Source organism: Scyliorhinus canicula, chromosome 6 (genome assembly GCF_902713615.1).
Source record: "Scyliorhinus canicula chromosome 6, sScyCan1.1, whole genome shotgun sequence".
Classification (NCBI taxonomy): Eukaryota; Metazoa; Chordata; class Chondrichthyes; order Carcharhiniformes; family Scyliorhinidae; genus Scyliorhinus; species Scyliorhinus canicula.
In genome coordinates this window covers 159,108,945-159,133,619 of record NC_052151.1, presented here as the reverse complement: position 1 = coordinate 159,133,619, position 24,675 = coordinate 159,108,945, and the positions used below count along the sequence as shown (strand labels likewise).

At 46.7% G+C, this 24,675-nt stretch overlaps 1 protein-coding gene across 4 annotated transcripts in view; it reads right to left on the bottom strand.

Moving 5' to 3' along the window:
- LOC119967608 (peroxidasin homolog) overlaps positions 1 to 24,675 on the bottom strand; it is a 285,117-nt gene that overhangs the window by 5,760 nt on the left and 254,682 nt on the right. For all 4 annotated transcript variants that reach the window (XM_038800359.1, XM_038800361.1, XM_038800360.1 and 1 more), the window contains one exon: positions 3,559 to 3,679. In XM_038800359.1, coding sequence (XP_038656287.1) covers positions 3,559 to 3,679 — 121 coding nt within the window. The remainder of the gene's footprint in view (positions 1 to 3,558; positions 3,680 to 24,675) is intronic.

Genomic DNA, 24,675 nt, shown 5'->3' with positions numbered 1-24,675 from the left:
CTGCAAGGCCATTTTAAAATATATTATATTAGTAACAATCGTATGCAAACAAAAGCACATTTTTCCTCACTAATTTTGCTATTTGCATCTACTTAAAATTATATATTGACTACTGCATTGATTTCATAGAATACGAGCAACGGGGACGAGCAAGGCCATTTGACCTGTATTGGTTTGTTCAACCAGAAAAACCTCAAGTTCCCCCCACACTGCTGCATCGATTGGAAAATGAAAAAACATAATAAATCTGCACTTCATCCTTACACAGGCCCATGCTGATCTCCATAATTGAAATTCCACTGTGTGTGTTGCTGCAGGTTATTGTTAGACTTAAATCAAGGAAAGAAGCAACTGATTATTTCAAAGTCGTGGTGGTAAAGTCATGAGGAATCCACTGATGTACAATTGTTGACCAGGCGAAGGAAACTAAACAAACTTGCCAACGGCATCAAAATATTTAAATTCATGTCAGGGATACCAGATTGGAACCTTCGGCGGAACGTTCCCTTGTAGTATGGCTTAGTTGGAAGCAGATTACAGGGAAGAACCTCAATCCCTTTGACAATTTCTAAAGACATTTATTTGTATGGCTCTCTTCTGGGCTGAACATAACACAAGAATTAAGAGCTGTTCGGCCCCTCAAGACAGCTCCATCATTTGATAAAATCATGGTTAAGCTGATTGTGGCCTCACCTCCATCTTCCTGACTGTGCCTCAATATAGTTGATGCCCTAGCATCGAAAATGACACAACCTCCATTGTTTTCTGGGTAAGAGAATTCCACAGACCAATGTCCATCTGAGAGGAAAGAAAACCTCCCTATCTCAGTCTTAACCCCTAATTTTTACACTATGACCGTTAATTCCAGACTCCCCTACAAGGGGAAGCATCATCTCAGTATCCACCCTGTCAAGTCCTCTCAGAATCTTGGATGCTTCAATCAGATCATTTTTCATTCTTCTAAACCCCTTCATCCCAAGAATCAGTCAAGTGAACCTACCCTGAATTGTTTCAAATGCAATTATATATTTTCTTAAGTAAGGAGACCAAAACTATATATAGTACTCTAGATGTGGTCTCAGCAACACCTAATTGTGGCATAATTTCCATACTTCTATATTCCGTTCCCGCTTGCAATAAATTACAACAATATCCCATTTGCCTTCCTTTTTTTTAAAATTTAGATTAGCCAATTATTTTTTCCAATTAAGGGGCAATTTAGCGTGGCCAATCCACCTACTCTGCACATTTTTGTGTTGTGGGGGCGAAACCCACGCAGACACGGGGAGAATGTGCAAACTCCACACGGACAGTGACCCAGAGCCGGGATCGAACCTGGGACCTCAGCGCCGTGAGGCGGTTGTGCTAACCACTAGGCCACCGTGCTGCCCTCCATTTGCCTTCCTAACCACTTGCTGCACTTACCATTTTTGGGAATCATGTACTAGGACACCCAAATCCCTCTGTACCATAGAATTCCGCTGTTTCTCTACTTTTAAATATTGTATTGATTTTTCTATTCTTCCTCCCAAAGTGAACACGTTCACATTTTCCGACATTACACTCCAACTGCCAAATTTTTGCCTACTCGAGAGTTCACAGACAAATTTTCTCCTATCTTTGAGTCATCGACAAATTTAGCTCCCTTCATTCAAGTCCTTGACTCAGTCCCTTTCACCCAAGTCATTGATTTAGATTATAAATAGTTGATAGTCCAGCACTGATCCCTGTGGCACTCCAATAGTAACAGCTTCTCAACCTGAAAAATAGTTTTATTCCTACAGTTTCCCATCAGCTAACCAATACCCTATCCATGCGAGTATATTACCTAGTACACCATGAGCTCTCATTTTGTGAAGTAACTTGATGTGGCACCTTATTTAATGGCTTCTGGAAATCCAAGTGCACCACATCTACACATCCAACTTGCTTGTTACCTTCTCAAAGAATTCTAATAAATTTGTTAAACAGAATTTCCTTTCACAAAACAGTATTGGCTCTGCCGTACTATATTACAATTTTGTAAATGTTCTGTTACTTCCTTAATAATGGATTATAGCATTTTCCCTGTGACAGACTTTGGGTTACATGTTCTTCTTTCTGTTTCTCTCCTTTCTTGTACAGAGGTGTTATATTGGTGGTTTCCCAATCTGCTGGGACTTTTCCAGATTTGGGGAATTTTGGGAGATCACAGCCAATACATCTACTCTCTCTGCAGCCACTTCCTTTAAGACCCTAAGATGAAAGCCATCTAGTCCATGGGACTTGTCAACCTTCAGTTTCAATAGTTTTCCCAGTAATATTCCCACTATCTTTTCTATAGTGATTGTGATACACTTAGTGCCTTTTCTTTATTTCCTCTCTTTCGCTCATACGTTAATTTCTCCCTCATTATATTTAGTCATTCTTTGCTAATTTCTAAAATTCCCAAATCGTTTTCTCCCTTCACCATGAATCCTCCATCATGCTATGTTGAATGAAGAGGTAAGCATCACAGTTGTTAAACCAACACACTCCTCTTACAACATGCTTGATATGTGCTTTCTCGCTCTATACCCCTACCTACTGCTGATCACTATGGGGCTATTCTTTTATGAATTACCTCTGCTCCAGACTCCTGCATGGTGGAGCCATCCCAGCAATACCATTGTCATCTGCTCTCAATCACAGGGGATGACACAGACACGAAGGTCACAAATGCAACATGCAGCTCTAATGAATGAAAATGGATTTCACGACTTTCCAATACTTATCATCTGCTATTTTGAAATGCATTGCCCAAAATTATAATTTTAAACAATTCTCTTTAAAAGCCATTCCCTTTAAGGTTGGCTGATGCCTTTAGGCCCCAGAAGCACCCAGTCGCCCAATTCCCTTCATGGCTACACCCATAGCATAGCACCAGAGATAATCTACGTTTATACTTTCAGGAGTCTCATAATTTTTAAAAAAGGTAAAAGGTACAGATTACCAGCTCTAGGAGGATGATCCTTTGCAAGGCATATATGGATAGGCAACAAATGAGGAACAAACAATATGCTACATTCAGAGAAAATCCCCATAAAATTAGTTAAAATTAATTTTTTTTTTTTTTAAATTTAGATTACCCAATTATTTTTTCCAATTAAGGGGCAATTTAGCGTGGCCAATCCACCTACTCTGCACATTTTTGGGTTGTGGGGGTGAAACCCACGCAGACACGGGGAGAATGTGCAAACTCCACACAGACAGTGACCCAGAGCCGGGATCGAACCTGGGACCTCAGCGCCGTGAGGCGGTTGTGCTAACCACTAGGCCACCGTGCTGCCATTAGTTAAAATTCATTGATAGAAATCTAAAAAAAGTAGATTATCTGGAGTGCTAAACTCAGGCTAGTTTGGAATTAGGAGCCAAACACTTAAGTTGAGGCTCTTAAAGTCCACTGCTGTTATTTTATTTATCTCTAACCTTCGTTAATATATTTGAAATGCTTTGCAATTGATTCTCAATTTCTGCCAACCTCCCCATATGCAAATGAACAAATTATGAAACAGAACTCAGTTGTCAACTGAAATGAACCTGGAGCGTGTCAGGCTTTTCAATTTTCTTAAAGGTGACTCATCCCGGAAGCTGTACTCAGGCGAACGTCTGCCACGGAAGTGGTGTGACAGTGCATTGAATTGCCCTCTGCTTCTGCAGTCTGGAGAATACAGTAAAATATTTTGTTAAAATACTAGGTTAATAAAAAAAAATGTGCTTATAATAATAGTCATTTAATGCTGTGCCAGATTCTTTATTAATAATCCTTTACTAATCTCCTGATTTGCAAGTGGGATTGTTAAAATCGCTAATTCCCAGCTAAGTATATTCATAGTCCATTTTGAAAAAGACTACAGCTTACTTAAAAGAAGTCTTATGTTTACCTCTCCTTTCAAGTCAGCCAGCTTCTATAGAATAAAATGCTGTTGCCTGCTGTTCTGGCTCTCATACTCTTACATTGTAAGTCCTTCATTCATAAAACAGACATGAAAACAAACATACACTTTGGCCTCAAAAGTAACAACATGGTCATAGTTTGATAGAATTACTTCATGGTAGCTCATTTATCATTTGCCTTCAACATATTAGAAAGCAATGTTCGAAGTCTCTCTTTACCACACAATCTTCACTTTTATATCTTTCCAGTTCAAATATTCCTATATGTTAAATCAGTACAATAACATAAGGCTAATCATTTAGACAAAAGTAAGTTTGCTTCCACTGAAATGCCTTTAGTTGTACTTCGGCCCAGGTAAGTTCAATAATTAATTAATGTATGATTAGGATCTTTCAAAAGGGTGTTAAGTCAATTATTACAAATCAATTAATTTTCTTAATACCATTTAAGAGATTTGTGACTGTCACGAACCATGCAGATGTTACCCGTGAGTGTATCCAAAATTGGAACTTCAATTCACGGGTGTGCATAGTTTTGTTTTTGGAATAGTGGGAGGAGTAAAGTGAATCCCCAGTGAGAATAAGCAGCCCAGTGGAACAATTATTAACACTACTTGTGAAATTAAAGAAAAGATAAATGCACACGAACAGGACTACTCTACTCTCAGCCAATTAAGTACATGAATTACTAAACACACATACAGTTCATGTGGAACATACCCCTTGTTCCAAACCATATCATTGATCCCTGAATGCTGTAAAGATTAAGACTTCCCCATTTCCCCAAACCACATCCAAATGAAAATAAATCTATAGGTTAAAACAGTTACCACACAATTCAGGGGTGATAATCAAGACTGGGGTGGCATGGTGGCACAGTGGTTAGCACTGCTGCCTCACAGCTCCAGGGTCCCGGGTTCAATTCTAGCCTCGGATGACTGTCTGTGTGGAGCTTACATTTTTTTCCTGTGGCTACGTGGGTTTCCTCTGGTTTCCTCCCAAAGTCCAAAGAATGGGCAGGTTAGGTGGATTGGCCATGCTAAATTGCCTCTTAGCATCCAAAAGATTAGGTTGGGTTATGGGAATAGTGTGGAAGCGTGGGCTTAACTAGGGTGCTCTTTCCAAGGCCTGGTGCAGACTCGGTGGACCAAATGGCCTCCTTCTGCACTGTAAGTTCTTGTTTTTTGTCCAGAAAAGATATTTCAGCTTCCTTTACGAAAGTTTCTGCGCTGCCTTGGCTCTAAGACCTAGAGGCAAAACGTAGCCTCCAGGCTGCTAGCTGGAAACTGGCCTGTCTGCTCTTCTCAAAGTTCCTTAATTCTAGGCATTAGCATGCCATTTATCTCCCACTCGCCTAGGTAAGCGGTTTTGACTAAAAAGCTATTCACATCTGATTGTATCTAAATGTCTTTGAATATCATTAGTGGGGTAGACACATCTCATCCAGCCTTTCTTCGGCTGACTACTGCTGTTGTTGAGCAGATTTCTACCTGTTGCTGGGCCTATGGCATCCTATTATGTTTTGTTAAATTTGTGTTACTGCTGTTGCTCGGCAAATCCATGACAGTGATACAAATCAAAGTAATCTGACCAGGACATTTATAGACATGTTCCTTCATCTACCAATCACCTTCAAAGCGAATCAGAAGTATGGGTAGCCAGAATATTTCTGATTTAAAAGGAGCCTAAACCGTGTTAAGTGCCATTCTGAGACATAACCTTTAAAGTGGTTTGCTCATTACTGCGTAAAATACACCAGCGCAAAATTATTTAAAGTTACCTCACTGTTTTACACTTTCACTAGAAAAAGACTCCTTCACTTTTAGTTACCTTTTTCTGTCCTTTTTAATACAAATGGTTTTTCAGTAAGTTATTTGTTCACTTGGCCAAGCATCTTAAATGTTAATGATTTTTAAAGAAACGTTGGGATCAACATATGCCTGTAGTTCAACAATGAATGTCCTTCTTGAACAATATTTCTTGCAGCTGAATGCATGATGATTCCAGTTAGATTCCAACTAAACCTGAGTCAGATTTTGAAGACAACAAAAGATCAGGGGTCTTCTGGCATCTCTTTCATGCGAAGTATGAAGTTTTGAACAGTCAAAAGCAAAATTGGACTCAACCGGAACTGGGACTGACCTGGTTGCCAAATTGTTTTACAAATAGGACACTAGGGAGTATACAAGTTTGAACACGTAGATTTTTAAAATAAATGTACAACTTTTACACAGTGGGGACATTTAAAAAAAATGGTGGCCAATATTTTCTGGCATAAGCAACTGTCTGGGCTGCACACGAAAAATAATTGAGCTTTCCAAAGCATTTTTAAAATTGTCAGCAACTGAACAACTTATACAAGTTGAAACGAGTTTCAATGTATTCTTGTGAAAGAGTAGTGAGAATGCCATTCCATCTTTTGCTTCTCCTGTTTGCCATAGGATATGTTTTTGAAAAGTCCTCTATCCAACCCCATTTAGGTGCATCGACCTCTTGTGCCAGAATTTCATACACCAGGCATCCTTGTGATTTGGTAATTCAGCTCGTAACTGGACTGCACAAAAAGGCAAAAAAAGTTGCAGGTTCAATTCTTGGACTGTTACTCATCTTGGCCACAACAATGCTGGACTTCTATAATTAATAACGTTCTCTTGGATATTTGCGAAGTTTCCAAAGCTGATTCACTATGATGGCATACCATGTGGTGGATGAACGTTAGTTGAGTATTTGAATGTGTTTAACTGCGGTTTCCTCCTTCCCCTCTATCATGCTTGAACATCCACTGCTCAGAGTCACACATACAAAGGAGGTCATTAAGACAAGCTATCAAGAGAAGGGCAGGCTATTTCGGGATCCTATCCCAGCGTAAGTTTGCACTTTCAGAAAAAGAAAAACAAATAGAAGTTTAAAGAGAAGCACTGTGAAGCATCAAATCTAGAATGAGTAGGGACAAGTGGGGAGAGAATAGATGATGTGACCAATGAGAGTTGGGAACACTGACTTTTCACAAATGGACCCTGTAGAGCCTTATGGTAGGAAGCCACAAAATATATGATTTTGAAGCATATTTGGAAACAAGCTTAAATGCCTGGCACACTTAACACAATGGTTCTTTGAGAGTTGGCTTCTCTTTCAACAAATTAAAGTGCTTAAAAGTGCATCTGGCTTTCAAACCCGGGAACTTCCAGATATCATTAATGTTATATAAGGTTGGAAGTAAAATGAAACTTTAGAGAGTGGGTCAGTTCTGTGTCACTTTTTTCTTTACAACAAAGCAAATCCCACATTCACAAATGTCCAAATTCATACAACATTGCTACTTAACGGGGCAACATCAGTGAACAATAACAATGAAAAACGGCATGCTTTCATCTGGTTGTGACCTTGAACTGATCAATATTCAAGCTGAGGTGAGAGAATAAAAGGAAATTGGGTCACCCTTTGGCAACACATGAAAATAAAAGGTCAGTCGCGAGAAGAATTTCGATGTGGTCAGTAGATCTGGTTCATTGCTCATGCCAGAAACAGTATTGCCAGTGTTATGGAAACATTTAAAAAAATCCTGGAAAACAGAAAATTTTATGCAATAAAAGCCAGAAATTCAGCACACTTCATAAAGAAAATTCTGAAATGTTGACCTACGCTTCTATTGCAGATGTTGACCACCCAGTTTATTTTGAGCTTGTACAGTTTTTATTTGGGTAAAGCAGTCAAATAGAAAAGAGCAATCAACTTTTGATCGGAATAAAAGTGCTAAATTAGACCAAAGATAACTTTTACATAAAGCAAAGAATGGGGTGAACATCAAAAACTTTCCAAGAGAGAGAGGAGTGGATTAAATCCTAAAATATGTGTCCTCACCCAACATGTAAGTGCACATTTCCATTTTCACTTTGGTGAGTAGCGAGCAGCGATACTCTCCTGGTTTGGAAATAGAGACTCTCCATTCACATACAAAACTCAAGGCTCTCTTGCAGCTCTGATGTAAATTGAAAGCCTGATGTAAATTAAACCAGCTGATGGTTGAGCTTGATATACCTGACATTAAGCCGACTCTAGAAATGATTTTTATTGCACTTCTCGTGGGCCAGGAGGAGGTGGTGTGTTTTCCCAGCACCTTTCCCTCTCTACCTAATTGAGCCCCTTTTCTCACGACCCACTGCTTGCCACAATCCAATCCCACCAGATCCCCATCAGCTCCACAGCAACACTCTGACGTGTAATGAGCGACATTCTCCCCACCCCCCCACCAACACCTGACCACGCTGCAGCGGAAAAACATCTCGTCGAGGCGCAGCGTGGCCGGTGAGAGCCGGGAGACTCTGATTCCAGGATCTACCCCGCTTGCAGCACTTCACAAGATTCAACGCAATCTCTCGAGACATTGCAAGGGGAATCCCGTCCACAATGGTGGGATCAGCTTTTGGTAAATCTGAATTTTCGAGCAAGGCAGTAAGTCTTACTCCAATGTGCAGTTTCCCAAGGTACCGGAGGCTTTGGGATTTTGCGTTGGGGACCTCGGGCAAGTGCTGTTTGTACGGGTCCCCACAGATGGGGATCAGATGGAATGGGACTTGTGGGGGGTCTCCAAGGGGATCGGAGGCCCCCAGTTGCATGCCCTTTGGGCAGGGTGGTGCCCTTGCACTGCTGGTGCCGCCTGGGTACCTTAACACTGCCAGCCTGGCACTGTCACCTGGGTGCCAGACTAGTATTGCCAAGGTGCCCAGGAGGCACTGCCAAGGTGCCAAGCTGGCATTTTTACCCACGTGCAATTGGGCCTCGGTTGCCCGGTGTGCGTGTTGGGGGTGCATTGGGGGGCCAGGGGAACTTCCCATGTTGCGTTCGGGCTGGGGGGAGGGAATTTTTTGTGGGTCTCGGAGATCGGGACGCCATTTCAAAATGGCATCCCAATTTCTCGCTACAATGGAGAGTTGCGGCGAGCGGAGCTCCTCATTTTAAAAATGGGGCTATGTGCGGCCTTAGCCGTGCGTTCCCCGTTTAGGCCCCTTTTTCAAAGCGAATTGCATTTCCTAGAGTGCCGAGAAACACGCGGCTAAGTGCGCTCGCTCGGAAACATTGTTCCCTTTTGGGAAGATTACACCCCTGAGCTCCAGCTTACCCCACATCCAACCCAACCCGCAATGGACTACCCTCACCTTTTAATCCCCACCATCACAACCTTCCGTGCAATCGACCCCCTTCTCCAAAGCCTTCCCCCCAACTCCCTGATCTGAAACCTACTAGGCAACCATGATTGCCAGCAGCCATTCCATCTAGTCTCAAAAGGGTTCCCAGGCTGCGGCCTCCTGCCACCAGTTTTGTAGCCTAGCAGCTGACCAGTCTGTCAATTTGGCTAGCTTCTCTGCAGCAAATGAGAACCTGCCATCAAATTTGGCAGGGCCTCCCATGTCCCTGACATCATGAAGCTTCTCTGGCACTTTTGCTAATCCCCTGTAAATATAGAGCTATTACTTAAATGGACTCTTCATTTTTGTTCTTCAGGTATTTAAGTCAGGAACAACAAACTTGCAGTTTGAGGATCCATACATAGGTCTAATTCATATCCTAATCCTGCAGAGGGAATCTGACACAAATGCTTCCCCACAGCTTCTTTGATTTGAAGGCAAGCCATCGCAATGCCAGTAGCGCAAGCAGCTCAGTATAGCACATTTCAAACATATTTCCCTTTCATCACCCACACTGACGCACACTGTCCAGCTGCTTCCATCAACGAAATAAATCTGACATATCTGAAAATCCAGCTTCAACAAATAGTCCCATTCTGAATAACAATCTTGAGAAAAAAATCTAAGTTTCCATAGCAACCATGGGAAACCCAGACAAATTTCTTTACATCTTTTGTCGGCAATACCCTAAGCAAGTGCCAGATGATGACTAGGCAACCAAATAAACAAACTTAAAATATATCTCACAGAATTACTTGAGCCTTAAACAATAAAGCTCTGTGTAGAATTCAAGCACAGAAAACAGAAAGTTCTTTAAAAATCTACCCAACAGAAAAACAAAAAAATGAATTTGGGTTTTGGACTGCTTCAGCATGTTGATGGAGGCCGTACTGGAAGGCAATAACTCCATTTAATAGCATACAACCCATTACTCATAAAAATGGCAGACATCTACATTAATCGTATCTATGTATACTTTGAAATGGCATTGCGTTAGTAAATCTAATGTTTAGGCAGTTTGATTGTATGGTTCTAGATATTGTCTCGATCTCAGTGACTCTACGGTCTACACATCCACCCTGCCTTCGTGGGCTATCGTAAAGCAATGATTATACTCGTTGGTCAGATTTTCAAAGCGAGATTGGCAAGGCAGCATCCGGATAATTTCCTGAAACCGGGCTGTTCCTCTGCCATGCTATTTTGAAATTAATCGGTTAGAAGGCAAGCTCATGACTTAAGTAGTGGCATCAAGCATCGCCAGGAGGCAGAAGCTGCCAGCACAGCGCAAGTGGCAAAAGGTGACGGCATCCATAATGCGGCCTGCCACTGCCTTGACAAAGAGCACCTGCAAGATCACTAGCATTAACAAAGGAAAGTGGTGTCAGCCAAAATTAAGGTCATGTGTATAAATCTGCCGCAAGATCGCCATTTCCCCAAACTTCTCATCAAATACTAATAAACTTTTTGTTCTCCCCAGCATTGTGCCTGGCAGCTCTGCATCAATATGCGCCTGACTATTCAGGCTCACAAATTTCTGCACTGAAAATTACCCTCTGGCCCTCCCCATTCTGTTAAAATGCTCCTCATAAACTTAAAAAGTCTGTTAATTGAAGGTGAGCGAGTTTTCTATTCCCCATACCATTTGAAAATTGTCGCGAATCCTAAAGGCCTCGATACCCTCTGGGAAATTGATTTTTAAATAAAGGCGCTCCAGATTCCAACCCCGTCGGCAATTGAAAATCCGGCCCGTCAATAGAAATTACAAAACAATTGCCATCTCCAATATTTTTATAACCAGTAAACAAAAGTGTTCAAAGAAAAATGGGTTATTTAAAAAAATTTCCCAATGATTCTTCTCTCAGATTGCGGAGGTTAATTTTTAATTCTTGGCAACTTGAATACAACTTCGCCAAAGCAGGTCCCACATTTCTCATGCTCAGGAGTTCATCGTTACTGCCCAAAAATAGTCAGAAACCAGGTTGGACCACGACGAAACCCACTTAAAATAGACTCTATGGGCGCAATTCTCCCCCCAAATTCTGAAGTGTAGTCTCTGGTGAGAAACAATGTGCCATTTCTACTGGCTGGTTCGGCGCCAACCATAGAGCAATTCACCCACACACAGAAATTCTTTTGAAGCCGGGGCGAGTTGTGCCGAAAATGTGCTGTGTGGGACCTGAAGACGCCGGCTAGGCCGAATTAAAGGGCCCCTGATCTCAGAGAAACCCTACAGCCCTCCTCCCTTCTCACCCGCAAAGCCCCCTCCCCACAATCCCTCAGGTGTAGTCATCACATATAACCAGAGAATTTAACAGTGGCTGTAAGAAGGTCCTCATTGAGAACATTTGCACTTTGATGTCTTAGTGGTGCCAGCTGCTTCAATGGAGAAAAATTACCTGCAGTGCAGGAATATTGTTCAAAACTTTGCTCTCTGATACGAGCACCTGGTCTTTCTCGGAAGCACTTCAGACTTTAAACAAACCCATTATAAAATGCATTCAGACAGAGTAATAGGACTGGATAGAGGGCAAGCGATAGGTGGAGGATGGGGAAAGATTGGCAGAAATCTTGTGAACAAAAGGATGGAAGGGAATATAAATGATTGTGATCATGACTAAAAAGGATGTTGACAGCGACACATTAAGAGGACAACGTGGAACAGGGACGGATAGCTCTATTGGGATGGGATGGCAGTGGTGGGAGGGAGGAAGAGAAAAATGGAGAGTGGGGTGAAAAGATGGACGAAAAAGTTAATCAAGGGAAGAAATAAAATAAAATAAATTAGTTCAAGAAAAATGGGGTGAAGGCGGCGGAGAGAGTTCTCAGTTTGAAGTTGTTGAACTCAGCACGGTAGCAGTGTGGATAGCACAATTGCTTCACAGCTCCAGGGTCCCAGGTTCGATTCCGGTTTGGGTCACTGTCTGTCCAGAGTCTGCACATCCTCGTCGTGTGTGCGTGGGTTTCCTCGGTGCTCCAGTTTTCTCCCACAGTCCAAAGATGTGCAGGTTAGGTGGATTAGCCATGCTAAATTGCCCTTAGTGTCCAAAATTGCCATTAATGTTGGGTGGAGTTACTAGTTTATGGGGATAGGGTGGAGGCGTGGGTAGGGTGCTCTTTCCAAGAGCCGGTGCAGACTCGATGGGCCGAATGGCCTCCTTCTGCACTGTAAATTCTATGATAATCTATGATGTTAAGTCTGTAACGTGCCTAACTGGAAGATGAGGTGTTGTTCTTCCAGTTTGCGCTGGGCTACACTTGAACGTTACAGCAGGTCAAGGATGGACACGTAGGAATCAGAGCAGGATGGTGTGATAAAATGGTAAATGACAGGAAGGTCTGGGTCCTGTTTACGGACAGACCGAAGATGTTCTGAAAAGCAGTCATCCAGTCTGCGTTTAGTCTTGTCAGAGTGGAGTAGACGGCACTGGGAGCAGTGACTACAATAGACCAAACTGAAGGAGGTACAGGTGGAGTGCTGCGCCACCTGAAAAGTATGTTTAGGCCCTTGGATAGTGAGCAGGGAGGAGGTAAAGGGGCAGAGGTTGCACCGTCTGCAATTGCATGGGAAGGTGCTGTGGAAAGAGGGCGAGGTGTTAGGGGTAATGGAGGAGTAGGCCAGGGTACCCATAGGAAACAGTCCCTTGGACTGACAGGGGGAGTGAGGGGAAGATGTGTTTGGTGGTGGCATCATGCTGGAGTTAGCGGAGGATTATCCTTTGAATGCGGAGTTTGGTGGGGTGTAAAGTGAGGACAGGTTTCTGGGAGAGAGGTGAAGAAGTGAGGCAGCAGTGCGAGACATATGCTGGACAAGATTGAGTGCCCTGTCAACCACATTGGGGGGAAACCACGACAAAGGAAGAAGGAAGACATGTTGGCAGCACCGTTTTGGAAAGTGGCATTGTTGGAACAGATGCAACGGAGGCAAAGGAACTGAGAGAATGGATGGAGTCCTTACAGGATGTGGGGTATGAAGAGCTGTAGAGGTAGCTGTGGGAGTCGGTGCACTGTAATGGATACTAGTGGACAGTCTATCCACAGAAATAGAGATAGAAAGGTTAAGGAAGATTTCCGGTGGTGGCGATGTCCGAGTGAGCTGCACGTTCGGCGGGCTCTCACTCCGGCGGGCTTTTAGGGGCTGATTCCCCGCGATAGCGGGACCACGGACCTGAAGGAAGGCGGCAGCGAAAGTGCTGAGGAGCGGGCTGCGGCACATGGAACAGCGGGAGTCCAGGAGGCAGAAGAAAGAGAGAAAAAGGGACAGAGGCAAGGACCTGAAGAAACTTACCTGGAACCTAAGATGGCGGACACACGGACCCCAGACTCAGCAATCCAGCAGGCGCTGGATAACATGCTCCAGGTAATGAAGTCCAGTTTTGAAGTGCTGAAGCAGGACAGCTTGGACACAATCCAGAAAGCGGTGGATCAGCTGAACCAGAGGCTGGATGCGCAAATGTTAAAGTTAAGGAGCTGGGAGAGGTGGTGGAGGAGCAGGCGGATGCGCAGACGGTTGCGGCGCTAGACATTGACGGGCTGAAGGAGCGGCAGAGAAGACTGCTGGACAGGGTGGAGGAGCTGGAGAATAGAGCCCGCAGGAACAACCTGAGGATGGTCGGCCTCCCGGAGGGGGCTGAGGGAGCTGATGCCGCAGCGTTTGTAGCAGACCTATTGTTGCAGCTGATGGGGGCCAAAGCCTTTCCGCGACCGCCGGAGCTGGAGGGGGCATACAGAGTGCAGGCGAGGCAGGGGCGGCCGGGCGGACCCCCCCCTCCGCCCGATGGTGATTAGGTTCCACAGGTTCGTGGACAAGGAGAGGGTGCTGCAGTGGGCAAAGATCGCCAGGAGCAGCATGTGGAACAACAGTGTTCTCCGCATTTACCAGGACCTAAGCCAGGAGGTGGCTCGGCGGCGAGCAGCCTTTAAGAACGTCAAGGAGGTGCTGTTCAAGAAGCACGTGAAGTTTGGTCTGCTGTCCCCGGCTCGCCTATGGGTCATGCACCAGGGTCAACACCACTACTTCTCCGAGCCTGAAGAAGCGATGGATTTTGCGAGGGATCAGGGGCTGGTCCCGAAAAGAGGCCCCACGGACGCGAATTAGGGCCCGAGGACTACCATGGGAAGGTACGCCGAATGGGCCTGGACTGCTATTCAACGGTTTGATGGGTCAAAAGTGCCAAGCGGAACATTTGGGACTCTTTCCTTTGTTCATGGACATTGGTTTGGGGTTTTTTTTTCTCTTATGTTTTTGTTTTTTCCTCTTTTTTCTGTTTTTTCCTTTTTGGGCGGATTTGTACTTTTTGTGCAGCTCGCGGAGGACACTGGAGCCGGCACGGTAACGAAGGGGGGGGGGGGGGGGGGCGGTCAGCAAGGGAGGCCAAGGACGTGGGTTGGGGGTTTTTTTGTTTTTGTTTCGTTGATGTCCATGCCTTCCTGTGCCAGTGAGTTTGCTCCAGTGGGTTGGAGAGGGAGATGGGGCGCCGGGGAGTGGGGAGGAGGACGGCGAAACAATGGGAATGAGACAGGAAGGCGCCGGAGTGTTGAGTCACCGGGCTAGCAGATTGGCTAGTCAAGGGAGTCAGGTGGGGGGGGGGGAGATCACAGCCAGTGGATGGCAGGGGTGGGGGTATCGGGGGATGTGGTTTGGGGGGGGGGGGGGGGGTTGTTCTGCTGACGTGGGAGGGACTTGAAATAGGCACTGCAAAGGAGGTCGAGTGTGGAGGCAGCCAACGGGCGGACCAGGAATGGCGCGACGCACGGGCCGGCCCAAGAAAGGCTATGGCTGACCGGGGGGGGGTGGGTTGTGCCCCCGACCAGGCTGATCACCTGGAACATCAGGGGACTGAATGGGCCGGTTAAGAGGGCGCGGGTGTTTGCGCACTTGCGGGCTCTGAGGGCGGACGTAATTATGTTGCAGGAGACACACCTGAAAGTATCTGACCAGACCAGGCTAAGGAAGGGCTGGATTAGCCAGGTCTTCCACTCGGACTTGGACTCGAAGTCCAGGGGGGTGGCAATCATGATCAACAAGCGGGTGCAATTTGAGGCGGAGGGCATAGCCGCAGACAGGGGGGGGGCAGATACACGATGGTACGGGGCAGACTGGAGGGGAGAAGAGTGGTACTGGCGAATATATATGCCCCGAACTGGGATGACGTGGACTTCATTAAAAGAGTGCTGGGGAAGATCCCGGACCTGGACTCTCGCAGGCTAATAATGGGGGGGGGGGGCTTTAACATGGTCCTTGACCCGGCTTTGGATCGGTCGTGTCCCAGAACGGGTAGACTCCCAGCAATGGCAAGGGAGCTGAAAGGGTTTATGGAGCAAATGGGGGCAGTGGACCCCTGGAGAGATAGACAGCCGACAGGAAGGGGCTACTCGTTTTACTCGCACGTCCATAAAGTATATTCTAGGATAGATTTCTTCGTACTAAGCAAGGATTGTATAGGGGAGGTAAAGAACACGGAATATTCGGCAATTACTATCTCAGACCATGCCCCGCACTGGGTAGACCTGCAGATCGGAGGGGCGAAGCACCAACGCCCGCAATGGAGGCTAGACGTGGAACTGCTGTCGGAGGAGGGGATCTGTGAGAGGCTTTGGAGGTGTATGCAAAATTATTTGCAGGTGAATGACACGGGGGAGGTCTCAGTGGCGACCCTGTGGGAGGCGCTAAAGGCAGTAGTGCAGGGGGAGCTGATTTCAATTGGGGCCCACAGAGCCAAGGCAGAAGGGGCAGAGATGGAAAGATTGGTCAGGGAAATGGGTCGGATAGATGAAGAGCACGCGGAATCCCCGGGGGAGGTTTTACTCAGGGAGAGGCAGAGACTACAGGCGGAACTGGGGGCACTATCCACGAGTAGGGCCGTGGAACAGCTTAGGAAGGCGAGGGGAGTGGTGTACGAGCATGGGGAAAAGGCTAGCAGACTGTTAGCGCAGCAACTCAGGAGGAGGGAGGCGGCCAGGGAAATAGGTAAAGTGATGGATGGGGAGGGGCGCAAAGTGGAGGACCCGGCAGGATTGAATAAGTTATTCCGGGACTTCTATCGCAAGCTGTATACTTCGGAGCCGCCGGAAAAACCGGAGGAGATGAAAAGGTTTCTGGACGGGTTAACATTTCCAACAGTAGGTGAGGGGGGGGGGGGGCGAGTGGATGAGCTGGGGGCCCCGATTAGAGTGGAGGAGGTATTGGGGGGCCTAAAGGCCATGCAGTCGGGGAAAGCCCCGGGGCCGGATGGATACCCAGTAGAGTTCTATAAGAAGTTTTCTGAGCTGGTGGGCCCGGTCTTGGCGAGGGTTTTCAATGAGGCAAGGGACAGAGGGACCCTGCCGCCGACAATATCGCAAGCCACTATATCACTGATATTGAAGCGGGGTAAAGACCCGGAGGCGGGCGTGTCCTACAGGCCAATCTCCCTGATTAATGTTGACGCCAAGCTCCTGGCAAAGGTACTGGCGGTTAGAATGGAGGACTGCGTACCGGAGGTGATTGGGGATGACCAAACTGGGTTCGTGAAAGGTAGGCAGCTGGCTGCCAACCTGAGAAGATTAATTAATGTGATAATGAGGCCCCCGGTGGGCAGGGAGGTGGAGGTAGTGGTGGCGATGGACGCCGAGAAGGCCTTTGACCGGGTGGAGTGGGACTATCTATGGGAGGTGCTCGGACGGTTTGGGTTCGGGGAGGGACTGGTGGATTGGATCAAATTATTATATCAGGCCTCGAGGGCCAGCGTCAGGACTAACAGAGAAGTGTTGGAGTACTTTAGGCTATACCGAGGGACCAGACAGGGCTGCCCGTTCTCCCCGCTGCTGTTTGCGCTGGCCATAGAGCCGCTGGCGATTGCGCTGAGAGCCGCAGAGGGATGGAAGGGGATGGTGAGGGGCGGGGTAGAACATAGGGTCTCTCTTTACGCAGACGACCTGCTCCTGTACGTGTCGGACCCAGTGGCCGGGATGGGAAGTATACTGGGAATGTTGAGGAAGTTCGGCCAGTTTTCAGGATACAAATTAAATACGGCCAAGAGTGAAATGTTTGTGGTCCAGGCAAGGGGCCAGGAGAACAGATTGAGAGGGCTACCATTTAGGCTGGTTGAGGAAAATTTGCGGTATTTGGGAATCCAGGTGGCACGAGACTGGGGCAGGCTGCACAAGTTAAATTTGGCCAGGGTGGTGGAGCAAATGAAGGGAGAGTTTCGGAGATGTGATGCACTCCCGCTGTCGCTGGCAGGGAGGGTGCAAACTGTAAAGATGACAATCCTCCCTAGATTTCTGTTTGTTTTTCAGCGCCTTCCGATCTTTGTCCCACAGTCCTTCTTCAAAAGAGTTAACAGGATGATCATGAGCTTTGTCTGGGCGGGAAAATCGCCGCGGGTGAACAAGGCGATGCTGGAGGGGAACCGCAGCGAGGGAGGGCTGGCTTTGCCGAGTCTGATTAATTATTACTGGGCGGCCAACATCGCTATGATAAGGAAGTGGATGGTGGGTACGGGGTCTATCTGGGAGCGGGTGGAGGCGGCTTCGTGCAGGGGCTCCAGCTTGGTAGCCCTGGTCACGGCTCCTCTACCGCTGCCGCCGACCAGGTACTCCACCAGCCCGGTAGTGGTGGCGACCCTGCGGATATGGGGCCAGTGGAGGAGGCATGTAGGGGAGACGGGGGCGTCGGTTTGGGCACCAATCTGCGACAACCATCGGTTTGCCCCCGGGAGTATGGATGGGGGTTTCGATTATGGCGGCGGGCGGGGGTGGGAAGGGTAGGCGATATGTTCCTGGAAGGGAGCTTTGCGAGTTTGAGGAGCTTGGAGGAGAAATTTGGGCTGGTATGGGGAAATGATTTTAGGTACCTACAGTTGCGGGACTTTGTTCGTAGACAGGACCCATCTTTCCCACGCCTCCCGCCAATGGGGATCCAAGACAGAATAGTCTCTAGGGGGGGAAGAAGGGGAGGGTAGAGTCTCTGGTATTTATAAGGTGCTCATGAGGTAGGAAGGGTCCCAGACGGAGGAACTGAAACTTAAATGGGAGGAGGAGCTAGGCGGGGAAATGGAGGACGGGCTGTGGGCAGAGGCCCTGAGTAGGGTAAATTCGACCGCGACATATGCCAGGCTCAGGCTGATTCAATTTAAGGTCGTTCACCGGGCCCATATGACGGTGGCTCGGATGAGCAAATTCTTTGGGATACAGGACAAATGCGCTAGGTACTCACAACCTCACCTTTTGTTTCGAGGAAGTGAGACATGTTAGTGGAGGAATTGTTCAGGAAGAAGACAAGTTCAACCAGACGGAGGAGGGTGTGGTGAAGTGGATCGTTCAGGCCTTTGTTCAAAGAAGAAGCGAAGAGCCCTCAGACCATCCTGGTGGGAAATGGCGGTCTAGCGGGATTAGACATCCATGGCGAAGAGGAGGTGGTGAGGGCTGGGGAACTGGAAGTTGTTGATCTGATGTAGGCATCAGAGGAATAGCGGATGTAGATAGGAAGGGACTGGACAAGGTTCTGGATTTGGATTTTGTTTATTGTCACGTGCACCGAGGTACAGTGAAAAGGATTTTTCTGCAAGCAGCTCAACAGATCCTTAAGTATATGAAAATAAAAGAAAATAAAATAAAATACATAATAGGGCAACACAAAGTACACAATGTAACAACATAACACCAGTATCTGGTGAAGCACAGTGTTAATCAGGTCAGTCCATAAGAGGGTCTTTTAGGAGTCTGGTAAAAGCGGGGAAGAAGCTGCTTTTGAGTCTGTTCGTGCGTGTTCTCAGACTTTTGTATCTCTTGCCTGATGGAAGAAGTTGGAAGAGTGAGTAAGCCGGTTGGGAGGGGTCTTTGATTATGCTGCCCACTTGCCCCAGCCAGCGGGAGGTGCAGATAGAGTCAATGGATGGGAGACAGGTTTGTGTGATGGACTGAAGCGAAAGAATGGAGTCAAGGCGGTGGAAGAAGAGTTCAGCATCATGTCGAGCCCAAAATTCATTGAGGTGGGGGAGTAAGGTTATGAAGCGGAGTCCTCTGCTGAATGCAGTATGTTCAGTCACACAGAAGGAAAGATTAGAGGTAATGGTGAATACATGACAAGGGCTGGGGTGAGAAGGGATGGGATCCGAGGGACAGGAAGAGGTGGAGGGTCCTGGATGGGCGTAGGCATTCCTGAGTTATTGGAGCTGGTGTTCCTTAACACCTGAAAGGAAGACAAAAGGTTTCTTGCTAAGGTGTCAGATGTGACACAGAGTGAAACGAAACTGGGGACAGAAGAAGTTTTGAGATAGGGTGAGCTGGCACTGCTGGAAAATGATAGAATGTGTGCATATGGCAGCGCATGACATTGAGCGTGGATCTCAGGATGTGGCGACAACAGTGTGACGAACATTGTGTGTCCTGGAGGTATCTGCAATCCTGGGTGGTTTGAAACACGAGTTCGTCTGTCCTTTGAGATCACCTTCAGCAGTCAATCAAGAGCTTTGTAAAAGTCAGGAGGTCTGAAATTGAACAGGAGTATGGTGAACGGGCAGGTAAGCGGAGCCGACTCCACAAAAAGATCAGCCAAGATCTTATTGAATGGCAGAGTAGGCTCGAGGGGCCAGATGGCCTAGTCCTGCTCCTAGTTCTTATGAAATTCAACGTAATCAACCAAGTACAAAGGGTTAAGGCAGGCATACTGCAACAGTGAAATCACAGATGCTCCTAAAAGTTAATGGGGTGTGAAATTCAATGTAAACAACCAAGGACAAAAGTGATAAAATGCATACTGCTACAATGAAACCACAGAGCCTATTGAAACTTCAAGGGGAGTGAAATGCTTCTCCAAGAAACAAGGTGCAGAATGGCTCTGTCTTGAGAGAGGATTTTAGGACCGACAGGCTGCAGCTGTGTTTTGCCCTGTTGTGGGGTGTTAAACGTAAGCGAGTACAGGCTTCAAGGCTTCATAGACCCAAAGCAACCAAGATCGCTGGGAAAACCCCCGACCTGGCCCCTCTCCAGCCCAACCCAATCCCTCTATTCCCCAGGACTGGGAGCGATTCGCGTCTGGGTGACATCCCTCTGGAGGAGGGAGCACACTGGGAGGCTACTGTATTCGACTTTAACCGTGCTAATGAGATTAAAATGAATGCAAATGAGCTCTGATCAGGATGTCGCCCTTTCTGGTGATGCCATCTGGAGAGGGACGGGTGCAGCAGAAGCAGATTGGCACCAGCACAAACCCTTTTTGGGCCTCACCTGGAATTCTCCTGACATAGCAAGATTGTGAGAGAGGTGCGACGGCAGAGTGTCTCAGCGCAGTCTGTGTTGTAGATCTACTTGAGTAGGTTTGTGATCTGTAGCCCTTTCGGGATCTTGTCTGCTTTCTTCCATCTTTGTAGAAACTTAATGTCAGTGTTTATATGCGCGATCATCTTGAAGATCCTCTGCACTTTAATCCGGCAATTTGCGGTGTTGATACCCCTATCTCTTAAAGACTTGATTACCTGCAAATGCTCGCATTCAAAGCATTGTCTTGCATCTTTGAATTTGTCTATATGTATATATATGTTTCTGGAACATACCTCTTCATTCACCTGAGGAAGGAGCTGTGCTCCGAAAGCTAGTGCTTGAAACAAACTTGTTGGACTTTAACCTGGTGTTGTAAGACTTCTTACTGTGCTCACCCCAGTCCAACGCCGCCATCTCCATAGCATAGCAGATCACCAGGATCTCCAAATTGCTCCAGAATGAGCAAGCCCGGCCCAAAAATAATAAGTGTGATTGATGGCCAGGATTTTAAATACACTTCCATTATCACAAGCATTGGTTAGATGCTTTATTTGAACTTTAATCCACATCCCTAGAACTGTGTGTATACAAATTTAATCCTTGGTGAACTATTCGCCCGAAGTTTTTTCTGCGGCAAAATCATCAGAAATGTCAAAATATTGGGCGAGATTATCAGACCTCGAGCCGGGCCGCTCCACGCGGCCGTCCCGCCGATTCTCCGGCCTGGATGGGACAAGCGGCCGTAAGAAAAAAATCAAGTCCCACCGGTGCCATCCCAACCTGCTGTGAGCCGGCAGGACCTCGGCGTTGATAGACGAGTGGCGGTGTGTGTGTGTGTGTGGGGGGAGGGGGCGCTTCCGATGTGGCCTGGCCCGTGATCGGGGCCCACCGATCAGCGGGCCGGCCTCTCTGGCTGGGGGCCTCCTTTACTACATGCTGGCCCCTGCGCCATGTGGCGTCGGGGCCGGCGTGTTGAAGGAGGCCACTGCGCATGTCCACGTTGGCGCCAGCGCCACTGCGCATGCGTGGATCCTGCGGCACACAGTTCGCGCCGGGATCAGCAGCTGGAGCTGGAGAATTACTACTGGCAGCGTCCCGTTCACGCCGTCGTAAACAATCTTCTGTTGATCTTTATTTAATTGCATCTGATGGAAGAACTCTGAACAACATGAACTATGCTGACTTTCATACACTGGTGCCTCACAGCCCCAGGGACCTGTATTTGATTCTGGCCTCGGGGTACTGTCTGTATGGCGTTTGCACATTCTCCCAGTGTCTGCATGGGTTTCCTCCAGATGTTCCAGTTTCCTAACACATTCAGGGATGTGGAGGTTAGGTGGGATTACAGAGATAGTTCCAGAGATGTTCCAGTTTCCTCCCACAGTCAGAGCTGTGCAGGTTAGGTGGGATTACAGAGATAGGGTGGGGGGAGTGGGCCTAGCTAGGGTGCTCTTTTGAAGGATGGATGCAGATTTGATGGGCTGAATTGCCTCCCTTGGCACTGACGGGATTCTACGGATTCACCTCCACTTCCCAAAGTTCAAATTTAAACCAGGGATGCTTGGAGCCATTCAAGTGGTAGAACCCTGGCTTCAGTTGCTTTAGCTACATCTGATGAAGAACTCCCAACAACATGAACAATGTAGACTTTGGTACACCATATACTATTTACTTTGCTTGGTGTCATAAAGCTCTAGGCACTAGTAATTTTCTTACTGGTACAATAATTGAATTTTTATACTAATTTTTAAAAAAGTATTCCATATCTCAGCAGTACGTCAAGCAAACTGATGCATTAAAATCAAAAATAATTTAAATGATGCGTTAAAAATAATGGGCTGGATTCTCCCAAAATGAGGCTATGTCCCCACACCGGCGCAAAACCGCTGGCGTTTCACTCCCAAGTTTCCAATAAAAAAGAACAGTCGATTCATTCACCTGCAGGGGGCTAGCAGGGACCCAGAGGGATTCATGCAGCTTTAGCTGCGGATACGGGTCCCTGCACATCTGGTCTGCAATCTGCGCATGCGGACTTGGACCGCGGAGGCAGCTTCGAAATGTAGGCCCCACCCCGATTGGCTGCACGCTAGAAGATCTGTCTGGCGCAATCTCTCCCCCAGCTGCCCATATGCCCCCCCCCGTGCCCGATCCCCCCACCCCCACTCCAGGCGGCCGCAGACTGGGTCCGCAGCCGCCACGCGATCATCCCGACTGGCCATAGGATGTTCGTTCCACGCCGTCGGGAACTCGGCCAGTCGGGAGCGGAGGATCAGGAGCAATGGCCCCCCAGCCGCGCGGAGTACAGCGCGCACACGCCGATTTTCGGGGCCCGGAGAATCGACAGACAGGCGCCGGGCCCGATATCGGTGCCAAAATGCATTCTCCGCTCCCGCAAATCCAGCCCAACATATTTAATTTTTCAGGGTGAATATTACAATTATAAAATGCCAGCCATGGCTCTGAGTGTACTCTCACCTCTTGAGTTTGAAGATCAGAGACTCAAGAATCATTTAAATAAATATATATTTATATTTAAATGTTCCCAATTAAGGGGCAATTTTGCGTGGCCAATCCACCTAGCCTGCACACCTTTGGTTTGTGGGGGTGAGACCCATGCAGACACGGGGAGAATGTGCAAACTCCACACGGACAGTGACCCAGAGCCGGGATCGAACCTGTGTCCTCGGCGCCATGAGGCAGCAGTGCTAACCACGGTGCCATCATGCCGCCCTCGGACCCAAGAATCATAACTGCACAAGAGGTGACCACTAGACAAAGTCCGCACTAGAGAGAACTGAGCACATAAACTAGGCTGACACTTAAAACTGAAGGAGTGCTGTGTTATTGGAGGTGCTATTTTCCCAATTGAGCCCTCAAGGTCTTCAAGAAAGGCTTGGCCATGGACACGTCTTGTGGCGGGTTTTCCCCTGGCTGTTGCGGCTGTGGGCTTTTGCATGACTTGCCCGCCCACCACCAAGGAATCGACCATCAGGGGTCAACTTTGGCAAGATCAAAGATCCCACCGGCAGGACCGGCCATAAAATCCTGCCTCTTGTTTTCTCTCAGTGGGACTTAAATGACCCCAATTACTATTTGAAAATGAGCAATAGATTCTCATGGCACGTCACCAAAATCTACCCCTCAACAAATATCAAAGAAATTATTTAATCATTAACCACATAGCTTTTTGTGGGACCTCACTGTGCACAAATAGGACATCATCATTCCTTACATTACGTCACCTGTCCCACTTCAAAAGTACTTTTATCGGCTGTGAGGTACTTTAGAAAATTTGGAGGTTAAGAAAGTTGCTGTGAAAATCTAAGTTATTTTGTTTCTTTAATAATGAAGATAACACTGACATCCCTGGAGTTTTACCAAATGTGATTTTCATTGTTATTTCAGCATTAGTTACAAAAACATCTAATCTCGGGAAATATTTCTTTCCTCAGAATTAATGTCAGCATTGGGTTTACAACAGCCTCACAAATATCAGTATCTGGTTCACATTTTGAAAATTTCAAACATATTGAATGTTATAGTAAAAGCTGCAAGCAAGCACGTAAAGCTACATGTGGTTAATGCACTACAATTTGATAAACTGAGGGACTTTGTGGAAGAAGTAGCTGATTGTACTCACTTAATAGACTCCATGAAGGCATTGCCTTGCAACTGGTATATGCAGTTATGGTGTGAAAAATCCTATTATAAGACTGCCAAAAACAATTCAAACTATGTTGAAATCTATCCAAAGTGGCAGTCTAGCTATGGTATAACATCTTACTGGCTGCAATCTAATACCTGTACGTGAAGTGAAGCAGTTCCCACAAATTCAAATCTAGTCATGACCAGTAAATCAACGGCTTCCCAAATGTCTAGCAGGCAAAATTATTCAAATATTAGCTCCTTTAATACCTTAGTTGGTAAGACGCTACTTAGCATGCAACTACACTATACAAACAAGGAACATTCTAGTTGTAATCCCCAATCCATTCACAGATTACCTCAACTGCAATTTATTAGGGGATTTACAATGCACCACAGTCTGTAGCAATTCTCCATGATCCCGGTATGGTCACATGGCGGTAATGTTGGAGGACTAATAATCCAGAGGCTTGAGACACGAGTTCAAGTCCTTCAACAGCAGCTAGGAAATTTTTAATTCAATTTTTAAAATCCAGAATAAAAAGCAATAATGGTGACCGTGTAATTACAGATTGTTGTAAAAACCCAACTGATTTTTTAATGCTCTTCAGGGAAGGAAATTGTCTGCCCTCACTCGGTTGGAACTACATATGACACCAGACTGGCCGACTCTCAACTGCCCTCTTAA